We start from the raw sequence: 17,667 nt of genomic DNA on the forward strand, positions 1-17,667 counted from the left end.
AAACGAACCGGTTGTCATCGTTATCGTCTGGATCCGAGAAGTCTTCAAGCTTCAAGCTTTCACTGTCAGAATGACCTGCGTGACAATACTGTATTAGCCGGTCCGGACCGGCCTGTTATAGCGCCCGTCTCGCAGGTTCAACAAGTGCATCTTTTGGATAAATTAGTCAAGACACGGGGTTCGAACGTCCAGGAGTCGTAAAGCAGAAAAGCAGTGACCGGAACTAAAAGACGGTACGCAAAGAGAATGAGAACCAAGCTGGCAGTAAAAACCCTGTTGGTTGGCTTTCCCCTTTAACCATCCTACCCTCCCTCGACGCCTCTTTCCCCCCGGACCACGCGACTATCCGCCGTGTTTTCTCCACAAAGACGGGTATTCGAGGTTACATCGCTCTTAGAGTCCCAGTTTGGGTTTGACTTTGCATTGCCTGCAGCGACACCAAACAGGAGCCACGCGGCAACGAGAAACTTTATCAGTGGTCAAAAGGTGATAGTGCGCCAGGTGTTGCAACAGATCGACAAGCAGGTGTTGCAAGGACTGCAACCGTTCCATATCGGCATTTTTGGGGTTGGCGCTAAGGACGGCCAACCCTTCTTCGACAGGAGCAAACCAAGCCCTGAACTGCTCGTCCGCTTTCCATTGTTGACAGAATGTTGCATACCCCATGCAACGTGCTTGTCCACCGTCCTCCTGGGGGTCTCGCACGATCATGATCTCACTGATGGCACGTTGCTCACCCGACCATAGCATGAAGGGTGAAGAGCCTGTATCAGTGAGAAGGGTCATGCGGATCTCCTTCAGAATCCTGTTGGTTTCTCTGCTATCAAAGTCGCCATGAGGTGGGGTAAGAAATTGTGTTTCCTGATAGAGAATTTGAGCCCAGGAAAAGAATTGTCCGATAACGTAGGATGTGTGGAGAGTTGCATAAGACCTTTGTCGTTCGGGAGAGTCCTCGGAAGCGTAAAGTGAAGCAAAGTTGTGGCTGACAATGTTAAGAAGCTTGTGCGAGAGGTCCTCTGCTGCTCTAGAAAGAGGGTAGCGGTACTTGGCAACAGTCTGTCGGTGCTGGTCCTGTTGTTTTCTTTCCTCTGAGTGATAACCAATCCAACCACCAATGACCGCTTGTATGATGGTGCCCAATAGCGCGAGAACAGCAACAACAATTGCAGCGGTGTCAACCATGATGTGAGATAGTAAACTAGGGGGGAAAGGTATGTCAGACATGTAGACCAACTCGGCTTCACCAGGCTCCTCAAGAAGTGAGAGGATGAAGGTTTTATCCATACCGTTAAGAATGCTCACCTCCTTCAACGCACAACAGTCTTCGAGTCGGTCTAGGGACACCCCGGTATTATGCGTAACGAAAAGTCAAATGAGTTGGCGACGAAGGTAGAATAAATAAGGAACCTAGTGGCTGTCTCTGAGAAACATCTGTCATGGGTATCGGACTCCCAACTGATCTATGGAACAATCAGAATTGCTGTATCTCTATATCAGATTCTTCGGCGCCTGGCTGGAAATAACGCGGGACTCGCAAAGGGCCCTCGGAAAAGACTGACGGACTCTCCATGGCAAAAATGAACGGCGGGGTTGATCCTTGCGTGCAATAGGACTACCCTAGCACAACGTCATTTGTGGTACGAGAGCTTGGAGTACAATCGGAGCCCTTCCCCAGCATACGATTGGTTCCGGAGACCGCTTGATGCCGCAGTGATCATAACAGACGACCCAACACCAGTATCTGTCTTGAAGAGAGAAGGTGCGCTTTGCACCAGATCAAAGATGGTGAGTCATAGACCGCTCACCACTGTCTCATAGTGGACGGGCATAGCTTCACCCTTGAGGACTGAAGTCTGAAGAGGATCCGTGGTCAATCAGAGCGCCGGCCAAGTGCTTAAGTATGTGGATAGATAGTGAAACCATTAGCTGGCTGACAAGTAAATACAACTTTGGGAGCCACTTCACGATTGCAATCGCTGGAGTGTCCTTTCAGGGCCAATGACTTTCATGATATCAGCCACCGCCGGACCGTCCTGACAGAGGGATGAGTACATTCAACGAAGGTATGTCGGTGCTTAACAAACCTTCATGCCTGTCATAGCATGCCGCACCGCCATTAAATATGTCCTGAGCCCAAGTCTGTCGCGTTCTGCATGGAACAGAGCAACAATTTCTGGAGCGGTCATTGATTCCCATTTACCTGAGTCAGCCAACCCACGTATGACACCCGTTGCCGATTCAAGAATGCGAGCTAGTAAAAGTGTCAAACGAGAGGAAAATTTATCAACATTGAAAAAAGTAACTGACAACGATCGTCTCCAACACGTTTCGCAATTTTTTGGGCTTCATCAGTTGAAAGATCCGGATCGATAAAAAGATAAGGTGCAAGATCAGGAACGTCGTTGACAGTGATGAGTCTGCGCTAGTGGGAGATGACTTGTCAGGCTTGAGAAGGACCTGGGCACAAGACACATGCCTCGAGTAGACGGATGGCGTGCATAATGTTCTCCACAGTGGTGTATGGGCTGTTTGGCATATTAAAGAGGATCCTGGACGAGGTGACGACGTCGATGCACCAACCTATGTGAAAATTTGCTTTTCACCAGTGAGTGAACTCTTTCAGCCAAGCGGAGGAGCCCGTCCTGAGATTCCCGGATGCGTATGAGATGATGTTTGTTGATGTATTCGAGTTTGTAGGCATCCAAGGATGAGCTCCGCTGTGTGACAGCGGAGAGGTCAAACTCTTCCATCAGTTCTTGGAACGTCATAACTCGTGTACTCTCCGGCGCATGTTGAGACAAGCCTCGAAAAGGGGAATCTGACGGCTTCAATTCCTCTAAGACCGTTTCAGCTGCTTCCTCGTGTCGCGTACCCCACCCAGCCAGCGCCAACCAGTTGAGTATGGCTGCGGGTTCCCAACCCCGCCTCTAAGAAGGGGTTAAAACAGAATAGTATAAGAAACCCATGAATCACACCCACTATGTAATCGACAACCTGTACGTCCCCGTTACGCTTGGACATCTTGGTACCATCAGCATTGAGGAGAACGGGAAGGTGAGCAAATTTTGGCGGGGTTATGCCAAAGTGGGCGTACAAGTCGAGATGGAGTGGAAGAGAAGGTAGCCATTCTTCGCCACGAAGTACATGGGTAATTCCCATTTCATGATCGTCGACTACAGAGGCAAGATGATAGGTGGGGAATTGATCCGACTTGAGTATGATTGGGTCTGTTGATAGAGAAGCGTGGGCGTCCCTAACATTCCCAAATATCATATCGCGTGTTGGTGCCCGCTCCGGTGGCGTGCTATCCTGTGGGATACGGGTGAGATAAAGTTTGAAGAGATGTAAACGTGTAACGAACGTTGATCCGAATGGTGAATTTCTCCCCTGCTCTCACTTTTCTTGCAGCCTCTTCGTCGCTAAGTCGTAGGCAAGTCTTGTCATATGATGCATTGGATCCAGAGCGAGCCAATCTTTCTCGTATAGAAGAGAGTTTGTCTTGCGAACAAAAACAGCGATATGCGCGACCGCTCTGTACAGATGTGAATGAATGTCTCAAGCACGCGTGATTCTATGTTGCTACCTCGAGGAGTCTGTTCGCGTAAGAACGGTATAAATCGCGCCGTTCTGACTTTGATAGGGATTCAGGGTTTGAGAGGTAAATGACACGAAAGGAAGCAGACCTGATAATAAGGTGCATATTTACTATCCTTCCTAGGCCCTACTCAAAAAAAAAAAAAAGATCAAAACACGCTCGAACGCCTACGAACGGGTCACACACCATAGTCGTATTCGAGTCCTGCCCATTCCAATGCATGTTGAATGCCATCCACTGCACCTGGCACGAATCTTGTCTAGATCCAACCTTCAATAACTAGAGTCTCCCCATATCGTTGGTGCCTCTATGAACGTACAGCATCGGTATCCTCGATACGCAGAATCCATTTACCACCATGCTTTCGTGCGTAAAGATGATTGTATAGAGCCATGCGGAGACCGCCAAGGTGAAGAGGGCCCGTTGGCGACGGTGCAAAGCGCAGTAAAACCATTGTTAGAAAGGTCGTTCAAAAGAGAATCAAGTTAGGTGTTAGGTACTGTAAGGAGGGATCCAGATTCAATGTTTACTCATGTGTACCAAAGGCTTGAAATTGACGGACCCGAGCTGAGTCATTCTTGAACTTAATTTTTTTTTTTGAGCAGGACGCACACGTCGACTAGCTCCGAGCCTTTGCTTCGAATTTCCCTCACCTTGAACTCCTCAGCACCGACATGGCGCCCTTTTCAAAGCCTGAGACAGTGCTCAAACAAGCCGAGGGTCTGGTTTCTGTGGGTCAGGCTCATGCAGCATTGCAATCCCTTACAGAAATGTTCTCCTCAAAACGATTTCGATCGACTCCATTGACCTCACTCGAACCTATAATGAACCGATTCATCGAACTCTGCGTCGATATGCGAAAGGGCCGTACCGCAAAAGAAGGATTAATGCAATACAAGAACATCGCACAAAACACCAGCGTTCAAAGTATCGAAACTGTTATCACGCGATTTGTTCAATTGGCCGATGGCAAAGTTCGGGAGGCGCAGGAGAAGGCTGCTGTTCAGATTGCAGTTGATGTGGATGACCTTGAAGCCAGCGAAACGCCGGAGAGCATTTTGTTAGGCGCAGTCAGTGGTGATCAAAGCAAGGATAGGACAGATAGGGCTTTGGTAACACCTTGGTTAAAATTCCTGTGGGAGAGCTACAGGACTTCTTTGGAGACTCTGAAAAACAATGCTCGTTTGGAAGTTATATATCAGGTACATACCAAACACGTCTTGCTGAAAAGTCACTTATAATATCTATCCAGCAAATAGCCCAGCAAGCCTTCAAATTCTGTCTTAAACATCAGCGGAAAGTGGAATTCAGGCGACTATGCGAAACTTTGCGTCTACATCTTGCTAATGTCGCCAAATACTCCCATCAACCACACTCGATAAATCTTTCGGATCCGGACACTCTCCAGCATCATTTGGACACTCGTTTTGCGCAACTCAACACTTCCGTTGAGCTAGAGCTTTGGCAGGAAGCCTTTCGCTCCGTGGAAGATGTTCATAACCTTCTCACGATGGCCAAAAAGGCACCTCGCCCTGCTATGATGGCCAACTACTACGAGAAGCTCACAAAAATATTTTTAATGAGCGGAAACTCTTTGTATCATGCTGCAGCATGGGGTAAGTACTATGCTATCGTCACCAGTATTGGAGGAAGGTCCGATCAAGAGTTGAGCAAGCTTGCTGGCCAGGTCCTCGTCAGTGCTCTTGCGGTTCCCGTTGGGTTGCATACCGAAGAGCCTGAAGAGGTAAAAGGTCGAACTGGTCGCTTGACTTCACTACTTGGATTGACCAAAACCCCCACACGAGCAGGGTTGCTGAAGGATGCTGTGAGGATAAATGCCTGCTTTATACTTGTGTCTTTCTCACGTTTGTCGACAGCTATCTCGTGACGTCTTGAAGCTTTCACCTGCACCCATCAAGGCGTTATATCAACTTCTCGAAGTAACCTTCGATCCGCTTACCTTATGCTCGACCATCGCACCTATCTTGAACTCTCTATCCATATCTTCCGCCTCCGAAATCGACCCATCGTATGCACCTTACCTTCCTCTTCTTCACCAGGCTCTTCTTTCTCGACTGCTATCTCAGCTTTCTCAAGTATATTCTTCGATTAAGATCAACAACCTTCTTTCGCTCGTAGAACCCCTCCGCGACGCCAAGGTTGAAGGCGTCTACGACAATGAACAAATAGAAGCCTACGTCATGGGTTGTGCCAGACGTGGTGAACTCAGCGTCCGTGTCGACCACCTTGAGGGCTCTATCGTCTTCATTGACGAACTGTACGCCAACAATGGAGCCGATGATCTAACTCGTCCTTCCACTTCTATCGCTTCAACTTCAACATCTAGAGATACTACACTGATCCAACCTAACCTCTCAGAACTTGTTCGCACCCGGCTAGGAAATGTAGCTTTGTGTCTGCACAATTCCATACAAGTCCTTGATGCTCCTACCAGGGAGGCCCAATTACCTACCGAAGAGGAGCAAAAAGAGAGGTTGACAGCCCTTGTCGCTGCAGTCGAAGGTGAACGCAAATCATTGCAGCTTCGTCGTGCGGTCGTTGCTCGACGAAGGGAACTCCTTGGTGAACTGACGGCGAGAAGAGAGAAGGAAGAGGTTAGTCGGCGAGCAGAGCAATCGAGAAGGGAGAAGGAAGAGGAGGATCGTAAGACGAGGCTCGAGATGCAAGTGAGAGAGAGAGAGCGGAATAGAAAAGAGCTAGAGCAGATCAGACAGCAGGAGACCGACAAGCTTGCTAAAGGAATGATCCAAACGGGTATGCTGAAGGCCGAGGAACTTGAGGTCATTCTCCCTTTCTCTATTTACATGTGGTTGCTGATACGAACCTGTTACAGCGACTACAAAAGGATCAGCGCTTCGACACTGGTGATCTCATTAGCCTTCAAGTTCAACACATCGAGAAGGAGAAGAGAGAGCTCAATCAACGCCTCCGTGTTGTTGCCAAACGAATCGACCACCTTGAGCGGGCATATAGGAAGGAGGAGCGACCTCTTGTAGCTCAGGACTATGAACGACAGCATGCAAACGATAGGGACACATTCGAAGCCGTCCAGAAATTACGAAAGGAAACCGCCAGAACGGAACATCAACGGGCCCTTGAGACAAAGAAACGTCTCTCGAGGGTGATGGAGGACTACCTGAAGAGGAAAGATGTTCTCATTGCAAAGAAGGGAGAGGAGTTTGCGAAGAAGAGGGATGCAGCATTGCGGAAGATTGAGGAGGAGAAGACCAAAAGGAAAAGGGCTATCCTTGCCTCTAGAGAGGAAGAGAGGAAGCATCGCGAGGAGGAAGAACGTATCCGTAGAGAGAAAGAAGAAGAAGAAAGGAGAATCGAAGCCGGTGTGTATCCCTGGTCTCCTTTACTTTACCTGGTCTAATTCCTCGTCAGAACGTATAGCGGAAGAGGAACGGATTCTTGCTGAACAGGAAGCAGCAGCAGCCGCTGCCGAAGCCGCCAAACGAGAGGTTGAAGAAAAGGCCACTGCTCTTCGTAAGCAGCGTGAGGCCGAACGCGCTGCCGCCGCCGAAGAGGCTCGTCTTAAGCAACAAAGAGAAGAGGAGGCTGAGGCGCGTCGTCAAGCACGTCGTGCCCGGGAAAGAGAACAGACACCAGCGGCGTCGTCAAAGTCCAGTGTGTTCGGCAAATCAACGGAGGGTGGCGGGGCATGGAGACCGCCTTCAAGTGTGGCCAGCACACCGTCACGGGTCGCTGAAAAGGCGTCAACTCCTCCTCGAGCCGAAAGTCCAAGTCCAGCCGTGCCAAAATACCGTCCAGGGGCCTTAGGTGGAGGTTGGCGAGCACGAGAGGAGGCCAAAAAGGCCACTACACAAAGTCCTACACCCCCAGCTAATACACCTCCTACCAATGGCACTCAACAAGATGACGAAGGCTTCAACACCGTGCCCGAAAGAGGGAATAATGTTTGGCGCCCGCGCAGAGGTCGCGCTTAACGGGATAGTTGTAGCTATAGTCGATTGCTTCGATTACATTGCTTACATCTAGGATACAGTACACATGTAGGTTCTAGCAAACTGATGAGTTTAGCTGTCCATAAGAACATCCGGCAACGAAAACTAATGCCCGTTTTGATTCTCCGCATTCATAGCTTCAGACATCAAATCTGAGGGAAGGTTGAGAAAAAGAACAAAGATTTGGTTCATGGACTGACCTCCCCACATGGAATTCTGCATAGATGACAGCACAAGTTGGGGATCTTCGTCAGATATTGAATCTCTCCTGTTCACGGAACATGAGTAACTTCGGTTGTAGAATCCTTACAATAAGACGCACGGGTATCTTGATCCCAAATCCGTCGATAACATACTGATGTCACTAACACGCCGACTGCTTCTTTGAAGGCCTGAACCTGGACTGCCAATGGAATTTCTATCAAGAGGAATAGAATCATGACCGGGAAATCTCCGATCAGGTGTTGGTGAAGGTGGGGCTGAATCATATATAGCCGAAATGTCCCGAGTCGATTGGGGAGTTTCGGGTGTGGGATCCACGATAATAGCAGGAATGTCTGTTCGTATAGAATTGATAAGTCTTCGTGTATAAAGGCACACGAAGGTTCCGTACCTTGTGACTGTTCAAGAATCAACAAACGTTTGCGTTCCAAGTGTGCCAGAAATCGACGGCGATGGGAAATAGTCCGGAGTAGGGAGTGAACACGGTCGAGATTGACCAAGTCAGTAACCAGTCGGTTTGTTTCCGTTCTGACTACTAAATCATTGAGACTAGATGAAGGGAACCGTCAGCTAGATACACTTGCGGAAAACATGATAAACGAACATTAAGGCGTCATGGTCTACTATTAATTTGTGATGGGCAAGAAGGAGAAGCATATCAGTGAAAGAAATGCCTTTGCCCGGTTGATAGGCAATGCAAGCTTCATGGTACAGTCGACTGTATATGGCTTTCCGTTTCCTGATTGCGGCATAGTCGATGGAGCTTAAAATTCGGTTGAGCATACTCATATTGAGTCCGTACTGCATCGAGGGGTCCTTGCAGGCCGACAAAATACTCGGAATACTGTATTCCAATGGATATATCCGGACTTCGAAGACACCACTGAGTTTCTACGGTAATGTGTCAGGATGAGTAGGACACCGAGAGGTTTAGCAGGTATACCCCAAAGAAACGGACGAAGTCCTGTCGTTCTAGGTGCTCTGTTTTCGGATTGGCGAACTCAGCCCAAATTTTCTTGAACGAGCGCATCTGTTCTCTAGTTATGGCTTTTGCGCCACCGGTCGTTTGAAAGACGTAAGAAAAACTGTCGACAACAACACCTATGAAATTTTTCAGTAGCGCTTGATACTCCAAAGCAGGACTGGAAGATACCAGTAAACAGGTTAACGAAAATATACTAGACGTTGGAAATTAAGTGATGACTGACTTCATTAGGTCGTAGAACTCACCATGCTCAGAATATTCCAGGCAATGAACAATGCGAAAGCCCAGGCAATGCTTCCGCAATCGGACTCCGTTTCGAGTTCCGAGGAATTCGTGCACCGTGGATATTCCAATGCACTGCACGAACACAATATTAATCAACTGTAGCAATGAGGAAACGACGGGTACTCAATAATCGTGCATATACTGGTTCCAGCCTTCCCTGTAATAGCAAACACAAGGTTCATTTTTGAGTCGGAGTAAATTGAATTGACTTACCCAGTACTCATAAAGGATAGCATCACCAATGCAGCACTTATTGATGAGTAGTTCTGGTTGACATTCTCTCCCGAACCCCACTTCGTCAAACCAAAAACTTCCACCTTGAGAATGGCAAAGAATCCGAAGAATATCAGCCAGAGTAGCAGAAGGCTCAATATGGATGGTAAGCTCGCCCTAAGAGGTTGTTAACAGATTAGCCGTTATGAAGGAAAGATTGTAAAAAATACACTTACATGGCCGTCTTGAACAATCTGTTCAGACTGTTCGTACGTTGCACCAACTTGAAGGCAATGCTGACGAGGAACAGCTTCTGTAATTGCTGAGCCAAAAATCCCGCGTTGCCAAAGCGCACGATAAACGTTGATAGGAAACTGCCCAGCATGACAACTACATCAAACAAATTCCAACCGTTGGACCGGAAGCTCCTCCAGCCCAGCCCAATAAGGCGGACGAACACGTCTATGATGTAGACACACGTTATGGCAAGGAAGAAATCATCTGTTTCATTAAATTCATCAGTGGGACTGCAACAGCGAAAAGCTCTGATACTAACTTCTCAACGTGTCCGCAACTTGTTGACTCGTATATGTCTGCGTCCTAGCGAGTGTGTCAAAAGAAATACGGCGGGTGATAAGGATACAAAACGAACATCAGTACAATAACATGCAGAATGAACAGAAAAGTCATTCCTCTCGACCACCAACCGTGTTTGCGAACGGCCCGATCGAAAAACCAACCGCGAACACCAGCTGGTCGCTTTGTGGGCCGTTTAGAGGGTCGTTGTCGTTTGAATAGTTTCTGCAAGTCAATCCATTCTCTTTGCGCCTGGGTAAGGAAAGCGGTACCAGTTCTAGAACTGAAATTTCCGATAATGATACTAGGGAAAGGAAAGAGGGTTAATAATAAAGAAAGTCCGACAGCTTGGATGTGCATATTCTCACCTGACGAACAGTGTTAATATCACCACTCCTCCTATGAGGTGATAAACTAGGAAGAAAATGGCATTTCCTTGTGAAACATTCGTCTGCGGTTGTTGATTTTTCCCCACCACACTCATCGCAATCCCCAAGACATCTATCCAACCTTCGAGCGAAACGATTTCGAACAGGATAAGAAGGGAAGATCTAAAGTCGTCGAAGGAAAACTTGGTGGACGGTGCAGGATTGTCCCAAACGCGGGGAGTAAGAAACCCAAACTTGCCATCGACCACCGGAGTGTTACTAAACTCCCCGATACACGACAATGAAGTCTCTACGTCGGCATCGTTACACTGGTTCATCGTTCCCGCGAAGATATTGAGACCCCATACTGCATATGGAATCATGTATAACAGCGCCAGGACGGCAGCGTCTAGGATACGGCTGGCACCAGATATAATCAAGAATTGGAAGGAATTTCGCATGCGGTCGAATAGAGTTATGAGCCGCAGTACTCGGAGAGCTTTGAGCGACCGTGTCAGCCTGCTCAGTCCTCCAATCACCAACAGGCCAGTAGTGACATTGACTGCGAGGCCGACAAGGATAGCCAAATCAATGCAATTCCATACGCTCTTGATGTAGGCATTGGGTGTGAACATGAAACCATCGGCGACCACTTTGATGATATATTCGATGAACAGAGTCACTCCGAACGCGGCTTCAGCGTAGTCGAACCACGCTACCTTCCTACCGTATGTTGCAAAGTAGTTCCGACGATATATCGGTGTTGCAATGATCTCCGTGACTATACCACCTACAACTGCGAAAAACACGATGATCTGGAACACCGGGTGCCCGATGGGAGAATGCGGTGTCCCGAAGATACGTGGGCCATTGGCAGGTTGCACAACTTTCTGGCAAAGGCTGCGAAGACGGTTCTTCTGAGAGAACAGCCAAAAGGTCTTATCATAGGTGGGGTGATTCCGAATAAAGTCAGCCTTTTGAGCTCTTTTCTCGAAGATGACGTCGTCAATATCGTCGTCATTAAGGACTTCAGGATTGACGGAGGCGAGGAGTTCCCTAATCGCGTGTTTTGAATTCATGCTACTTAAACGGGGAACAACGATAGAGAACTCACAGATGACGCTCCAATGTCTGGTCCCCCGATGCACCCAAGGTTTCGCTTCGGTTATGCTTAATCGTCGCCAAAGGAACGTCCTCAGTTTTCGGATCTCCCGCGAATAACTTTTGCAAGGTGGTTAGAGACTTGTTCGTATAGTGCCGCATTCCATGGCGAGCACTACTTCCGGCAGTGCGGTCCTAGAAAAATGAAGGAAGTGAACAAGTTATTATTGACGTCGAGGGGAAGCATCTACTGTGTTCGAGCTCCTATCTAGTCGAGAGGGTCCACTATAATCTTGGACGAGCGTTTTTTTCATCGGCAAAACAAGATTGGAGGGAAGATTATCAACTTTGACCTTCACAGGATTTGCTTTAACCCAGCGATAAGGATTAAGGCGACGCATCCACGTAGCTCTTCCGGCTTGTACTCGATGAGTCGCCCAGTAGTGTGACGCCTGTTTGCTTTTCTTCTGCTCCTCTGCCACTTGAAAGTTCTCGTTGATGACAGCGATGAACATCTGCAGAACAATGACTGGAACAAATGCGAATTAAGCTACCTGCAGTAGAAATTCTTTGGTGAACTTACAGTTGGCGAATAACATCCATCCTGACAGAAACAAGACTGCGATGCTCGTTTGTCCTAGCCTGATTTCCGCATCCGCAGCATCATACAGAACGTCTGTCCAATTCTCTGAGGAGAAAATTTGGTAAACGCCCAGGTAAGCATTGAAGATCTCCCCGAAGTTAATGGTATTGTCGTCATTCATATCTCCACGAAGGAATTGGATAGCAAAAAGTGCCACGATGTAGTTGGCTAGAATGACGAAGAGGGACATGTTGATTAGACCATACATGTTCCCGAACACTGCGAGCTTCAGGAATAATGAGTGAGCCAACCGGGGCGGGGTAGGGGATACTTACGAGCAACGGTTTCATCCTTGGAACGATTAAGATGACACGATAGAATCTTCCAAGTTGGAAAATGGTGAACCACGGGTACAAGGTCGACTTTCTGATAAACGGTATTTGAATAATTGACGACCCAAGGGCCAAGGTGAGATCCAGCCAGTTTTGAGCTCGTGACAAGAACATCCTCCAGTCAGGTAAAACGGCAAGAAACCTCCAAACCATCTCAACGTCGAATAACAGGGTTATGACGAGTTCGCCCCAGAACATGAGTTGCTGATGCATGTCAGAGGAATCCGGAGTCCGAGTGGCTTGAAGAACGAGAGAGGTGAGGGCAAGCAGCACCCAAAACCATTTACTGTAATAATAGCTTATTTTGAGCCAGTTTGACTTCTTCTGGCGTCGCCCATCTGGCCATTCATCGTCCTGATCCTCGGGTAACGGTGGTAGACTACATGCTCGTCGGTAAGTACATGAAAACTAGACAAGGGTATACTTACGCAGCAGCACCGAAGGCACTTCGTTTGGTTTCCGAACGGATTGCAGAGAAGGTGTTCGTGATAACAGCAACGAAGAGATTAATGAGCCAGAAATTGAGAATGACGACACAGATGATGAAGAATATGCTCGAAACGAAGAACTCTGAGCTTATCATATTATACATCAGTGGGCTCCACTGTAAAAAATCACATAAGAAACACTTTTAACTGAGTGAAGAGTGACAACGTACCCCATTTGCAGAGGCAATAACAACAACCTGTAACGCAGCGTAATAGATGGTGTCGAAGCTTTCAATGTTATTGTGAGGATTCTCAGCCTCTCGGCAAATCTGTCCGAGAGGACAGATATATCCCTTGGGTTGAGATTCGGACTGAAAACCACCGCTAGTAATGTATGAGACCGTTCCAAGCGTCGTGCTGTTGATGTAACCTCCACAAGTTTGTCCAAGGGCGTTCTCTTCCTCTCCCAGGATAGGGGATACATAGCACGCTCGTCGATATGAACCCTTAAATGACTGGATACCGATTACACTGACGACCTCATCAAAAATGAGGAAACGAGTGGAAAAGGCGACTTACGAGAAGAGAACCATAGCGAAGAGAACGAAATACGCTACGCTTGTCAATAACGGTCTTGCAGTCTTGAGAGAATGCATAATCGTGGTGGTACCGCTCGTGATAGCTAGCAATCTCGCCGTTCTAATCACGCTCATTGCTCTGAAAATACCGATGTGATGTTTTCCAAATTCTTTTCCGGCCATTGCTAATGCGAAAGATATCCAAAAGCTGACAATCGCGACAAAGTCAATTCTACTCCAGCTATGTCGCAAGTACGGCACATTTCTTGCAGTCTTATCGGTTACTTGTTCAATGCTCAGCCGAAATGGGAGGGAGATGATGTCGTTGGAACTCTTTGTATCGGATTTCAGTAAGTTGGAGAGAAGTGTACGTTGGGGAGGTTCTCGGATAACATTGTGGACTCCTGAGAGTTTCTCGGTGAGTGAGTTGGAGATTTGAGGTTGGTGGTTTGGTGCGCCGTTAGCGGCAGAAGAGGCAAGTCCACTGTGGTGACGAAGTTGCCAAGGTCTTTTCAGGTTTCTCTCAAGCCTGTCCAGACGTTGCGAGATAGTGAGGCCACGCGAAAGTGGTCCTCCAGCGCCCTGAGTAAGTGAAGCTTGTCGAGCTAAACTAGTGGAAGTGGTGGTAGCGGAGTGGGTGGAGGACATAATCGGCATATCGACCTGAGATGAAAAAGGAGCAGTAAAGAACGTTGAGGCGGGTATATCGGGATCGAACAAGAATCCGGAAACACATATTCGAGCAAACGCTTCGAAGCTTGAAGTTTTTCTTGGTGAATCTTCATTATGCTCGAGCAAAAACTAGAACTCACGTGAATATAGTAAATAAAGCAAACAGGACCCAGTCCTCCCATGTACGAAAATAACCCTTCCTTTGCGGTGCATCCAATGTATCGTCGAGAGTCAAGGACCGAGCACCTTGTATTGTCAACACTATAGCGTTAACAATTATTAAGAAAAGTATGGACGGTTCGGTCCATCTGGCAGCCCAATTAACGAAGCTTGATAAAATGGCGGAAGCACTCACCGATGAACCAAAAATTGATAAAGGGCCAGTCGATACCTGTTATTGGGCCCAAAACAGCAGATAGTTCTTCCACGTATAGGCATACTCTTGCTGAGGTCTGGTAAATCCTCTTCTTCGCCCTTGCTCTCGGTACCATCATCATCTGCTAGTCTGATCTGGTTTTCTAACCCAGCTCCTCGAAGGTTCACCACGCGAAGGGACATGCGTCGCAAGTTATTTGACACCGTCTTCAACACGGTCTCTGTCCTTTTCATCGGCGAAGGTGTAGCACTGTACGTTCTAACCGTTCTCCTTCGTAGACGAGACAAATCACCTGCTCCCTGCTCCATATCTGCAGAATCCCTCCATGCCTGTTCTGTAGGATTCCTCGACATGTTCGTTGTCAACCTAGCCTCATCGTCCTCTCTTTGTCCTTCCATCTCGTTAGGGATGACTCCGGCTAGCAACGAAGTTGTTGATGGTCCCGAATGCGCGGTAGAGTAGCTATGAGATTTGTAGTGCCGAGAAAGGCCCGGGAAGCGACTATAATGGTGAGGGTGTTCATCCGTAGAAGAATCGAAAGGGTCGTCACGGTCACTGGAGCTGATAGGATGAAAGGGTTGGTCTCGGTACGCCAGTTTAACCTTCGGCAGAGGCAGTTCAAGTTTTTGTAATGGGGTAGGGTCCGGCCCAACAAAGTCCTGCCTTCCACGGCTGAGTCTACGTCGCGAGAAAGCGTTATCTGGTTCGAGGGATGGTGAGGGCGGTGCGGAAGCGATACCAGCAGGGGTCCTTGTCAAGTCGATTGCGGAGGAAGAAGATAATTCTCGGAAAGCTTCACCTGTTTGTTGCGGATAAAACTTATCCTTTGAGCTCATTCAGAGGTGAAGATGGAAATGAGATGAAGGAAAGTAAGAGAAATGCTGGATTGCTGACTTCCATGATTTTACGTAACCTGAACGAGAATGACATCCGCAAATGGTAAGTGTATTACGTCCACAAATATAGCTGTAACGCGTCGCGATCGAACATCTTCGAAATGCCACGCAGGTAGATGCGAACGACTTACTTCTCTGTAAAAGCTGCTGTTGGGGCGTTTGTTACTTTTGAGTTCTCGAGGGGATATACGAATTGAAGTTTGAATGATAATGTATGTAAAGAGAGGTAGAGTGATGATATCAAGTGCTCCTGAATACTAACGAGAGACAAGTTTCCTGGAATGCTCTTCCATTTTGAACTCTACCTCTCCATATCTTTTACTTCCTAACAAAATAGGCAAACATCATTGGTTGATCACGGTAAATGCTAAAGGTATGAGATAAGTATGTGCTACGATGGACAAGAAAGGTACCGTAAGGGAGCCCGTGATGGACGCTCGTGCGGGAGGAGAACTTCAAGCTTCAAGCTTCAAGTTTCATGTCGAGTAAGTGCCGTCCATCTGCTGTGTTGTCTCATCCTCAAATAATCCCTCGCAGGCACGAATTCGTTAACACCCCAGCCTGCTGATTTCGGTACTTGTTCTGAGCACGGTGTATTGCTGTCTTGAGGGGCTATTGCAAAAAATTCGGAAGGGAGTGCTTCGCCGGATTTTTGCGTGCGGTTTGAATCGGAGGACATTTAGCGTGATTTGATCTCAATAATATGAGCGGGAGAGCAGAGGGAGAGCATACCCTCTCCTTTGGAAGGAGCAAAGCCAGTCACTGTCGATCTGACAGTGTAGAAATTTGAAACCCACTGGGAAGCTGAAGTACAAACTTCTCAAAATTCATCCGAATACTATATATGTATCTTGATATACGCAGATCAGATATCTCTTCAAACCCAGAATTTTATCGAGCAGACTGGCCGCGTACATGAACATCTTCTAATTGTATCAATAGGTGGAGTGGCAATGATTCTTATCATTAACATGCATATCATAACAAGGGTCGTTGGTCGGCACTTCAACCTTCAGTTTTAGGAGGTCGGGAGAGGTGGCTGGTCAGGGCAACGCTAATTAAAGCAGGCCGAGTGATCAGTGTAGATTCGAACAATCAGTTGATATACACGTACAACCAGCCTGAATCGACAAATCTTGTATCCACTTGCGCCCTTGTCTTCGAAGCACTAGAGTGAACGTTAGCCTCATGTGCCACTCGAAAAGCAAAACCAAACAGGGTGGTGGGCCTTGATGAAACATCAGCGTAACTGCGTTCATAGAAGGTACGAACAAAGGTTTCTTGGAAACCTAGGAATCAAACGCTTAAACTCCTCCATTGCCCTTACACCCCGCGGTCAAGTAGACCATTCTTATCTTTGCGGTGCTCAAGGACAAACATTACCTCTGTGACACTGTACAAGCCATCGTATCGATATCTATTCGTATTTGGTTTGAGTCAACATGGCGTATCTCGGAAAACGGGGCTTGGGCCGAGAACTCACATCTGATTGTTACCTTTCGCAAGTCCTGGGGCATATTTGGAATAATGCGAATCCTTTCGAATGACACGAATCGGAACCTTATGTTTGCATGAGTTCTAGTGGCCTTTCAGAAATCAAATCGGATAGTAAACAACTTTGAAGATACCTGCAAGGCTTTGTTAGCGTCGTGTTCGAAAGTTTGATCTTGGACTTGAGGACCAGGGTTCTACGAGGAGAGGGATTGAAGCGATCCCGGAAGAGATGAGGAAAGGAAAAGTACGTTGAAAGAGTCGCTCTGACCACCTAACCAATTGCAGATATCAGTTGTCGCGGAAGGCCTTCCAAGTCTATCAAGTACCTGTCCCTGTATAAAGACTGGGGTTGATCAATGAATTAATTAATGAATGAAAGAGTGACAGTGAACTTCAAACGCACATCTCTTCACCGCCATCTTTGTCATCCTCGTACCGACCAGATAACACGATCGCAAATGCGAATCCATTATGATGAGCTATTCCAGCGAATGTTGAATTGTGAAGTCCTGCCTCCCTCACGGCTTCACTACGAGTAATTGAGATCACCATAAGCCATGAGACAGCAGACAGATTGACGAAACGTACCGACTGGGAAAAGTCTCGCCGATCTTCACATTCTTTGGAGCGCCAAAGCGAGTATCAAAGCGATTGGGGACTTTCTCCTGCGTGAGTGCCACTCCAAATAGCTCAGCATTTTGAGCTAGCTGTCTACGCCTGAACAGGGAAAAGGAGTGTCAAAACAGATGATATCTGGCGGATAGAGTACTCACAAACGTTCTGCCATATGTACTGTGGAAGTTCTGGTTGAATACACACGTCCAGTGGCATGGGGGAAATGAATCTGGGTTACTTGAAGCGTGACGCGTGACAATCGCATGAACCATGTGATCTCATGTGATCCAGAATCTAGG

General features: G+C 47.6%; 5 protein-coding genes across 6 annotated transcripts; 1 reads left to right on the top strand and 4 right to left on the bottom strand.

Annotated features, from left to right (window-relative positions):
• Nucleotides 1–393: 393 nt before the first annotated feature.
• Nucleotides 394–1,182, bottom strand: E1B28_013320 (uncharacterized protein; the record flags this gene model as incomplete). The annotated part of the gene is made up of 1 exon (XM_043158467.1): nucleotides 394–1,182. The coding sequence occupies one exon, from the start codon at nucleotides 1,180–1,182 to the stop codon at nucleotides 394–396; it is 789 nt and encodes a 262-aa protein (XP_043003815.1).
• Nucleotides 1,183–1,961: 779 nt separating this feature from the next.
• On the bottom strand, nucleotides 1,962–4,114 carry E1B28_013321 (uncharacterized protein; the record flags this gene model as incomplete). Its single annotated transcript, XM_043158468.1, has 10 exons — nucleotides 3,915–4,114; nucleotides 3,782–3,854; nucleotides 3,584–3,721; nucleotides 3,362–3,532; nucleotides 2,980–3,309; nucleotides 2,581–2,927; nucleotides 2,477–2,525; nucleotides 2,308–2,422; nucleotides 2,085–2,251; nucleotides 1,962–2,033 (listed from the first exon to the last, which is right to left on the bottom strand). The coding sequence occupies exons 1-10, from the start codon at nucleotides 3,953–3,955 to the stop codon at nucleotides 1,962–1,964; spliced, it is 1,503 nt and encodes a 500-aa protein (XP_043003816.1). The 5' UTR covers nucleotides 3,956–4,114.
• Nucleotides 4,115–4,181: 67 nt separating this feature from the next.
• Nucleotides 4,182–7,566, top strand: E1B28_013322 (uncharacterized protein; the record flags this gene model as incomplete). Its single annotated transcript, XM_043158469.1, has 5 exons — nucleotides 4,182–4,797; nucleotides 4,848–5,420; nucleotides 5,473–6,396; nucleotides 6,450–6,954; nucleotides 7,004–7,566. Exons 1-5 carry the CDS (start codon nucleotides 4,270–4,272, stop codon nucleotides 7,564–7,566), a joined length of 3,093 nt encoding a protein of 1,030 aa, XP_043003817.1. The 5' UTR covers nucleotides 4,182–4,269.
• A 123-nt stretch (nucleotides 7,567–7,689) lies between these two features.
• On the bottom strand, nucleotides 7,690–15,199 carry E1B28_013323 (uncharacterized protein; the record flags this gene model as incomplete). Its single annotated transcript, XM_043158470.1, has 23 exons — nucleotides 7,690–7,736; nucleotides 7,785–7,852; nucleotides 7,907–8,141; nucleotides 8,198–8,355; nucleotides 8,411–8,697; nucleotides 8,750–8,907; nucleotides 8,960–8,984; nucleotides 9,037–9,148; nucleotides 9,219–9,233; nucleotides 9,290–9,466; nucleotides 9,526–9,790; nucleotides 9,846–9,889; nucleotides 9,942–10,169; nucleotides 10,234–11,289; nucleotides 11,348–11,529; nucleotides 11,586–11,863; nucleotides 11,918–12,203; nucleotides 12,253–12,688; nucleotides 12,738–12,913; nucleotides 12,968–13,268; nucleotides 13,317–14,072; nucleotides 14,128–14,295; nucleotides 14,343–15,199. 23 exons carry the CDS (start codon nucleotides 15,197–15,199, stop codon nucleotides 7,690–7,692), a joined length of 6,315 nt encoding a protein of 2,104 aa, XP_043003818.1.
• An 865-nt stretch (nucleotides 15,200–16,064) lies between these two features.
• On the bottom strand, nucleotides 16,065–17,612 carry E1B28_013324 (uncharacterized protein). 2 transcript variants are annotated; one of them, XM_043158471.1, is made up of 10 exons: nucleotides 17,527–17,612; nucleotides 17,342–17,470; nucleotides 17,157–17,282; nucleotides 17,080–17,096; nucleotides 17,002–17,024; nucleotides 16,888–16,947; nucleotides 16,743–16,837; nucleotides 16,643–16,676; nucleotides 16,374–16,427; nucleotides 16,065–16,313 (listed from the first exon to the last, which is right to left on the bottom strand). In XM_043158471.1, exons 1-10 carry the CDS (start codon nucleotides 17,538–17,540, stop codon nucleotides 16,278–16,280), a joined length of 588 nt encoding a protein of 195 aa, XP_043003819.1. In that variant the 5' UTR covers nucleotides 17,541–17,612; the 3' UTR covers nucleotides 16,065–16,277. The 2 variants fall into 2 exon arrangements, with proteins under 2 accessions (XP_043003819.1, XP_043003820.1); XM_043158472.1 differs by having other exon boundaries at nucleotides 16,065–16,109; nucleotides 16,175–16,313; nucleotides 16,374–16,676.
• Nucleotides 17,613–17,667: the final 55 nt, after the last annotated feature.

The sequence above is a fragment of the Marasmius oreades genome, chromosome 9 (genome assembly GCF_018924745.1).
Source record: "Marasmius oreades isolate 03SP1 chromosome 9, whole genome shotgun sequence".
Taxonomy (NCBI): Eukaryota; Fungi; Basidiomycota; class Agaricomycetes; order Agaricales; family Marasmiaceae; genus Marasmius; species Marasmius oreades.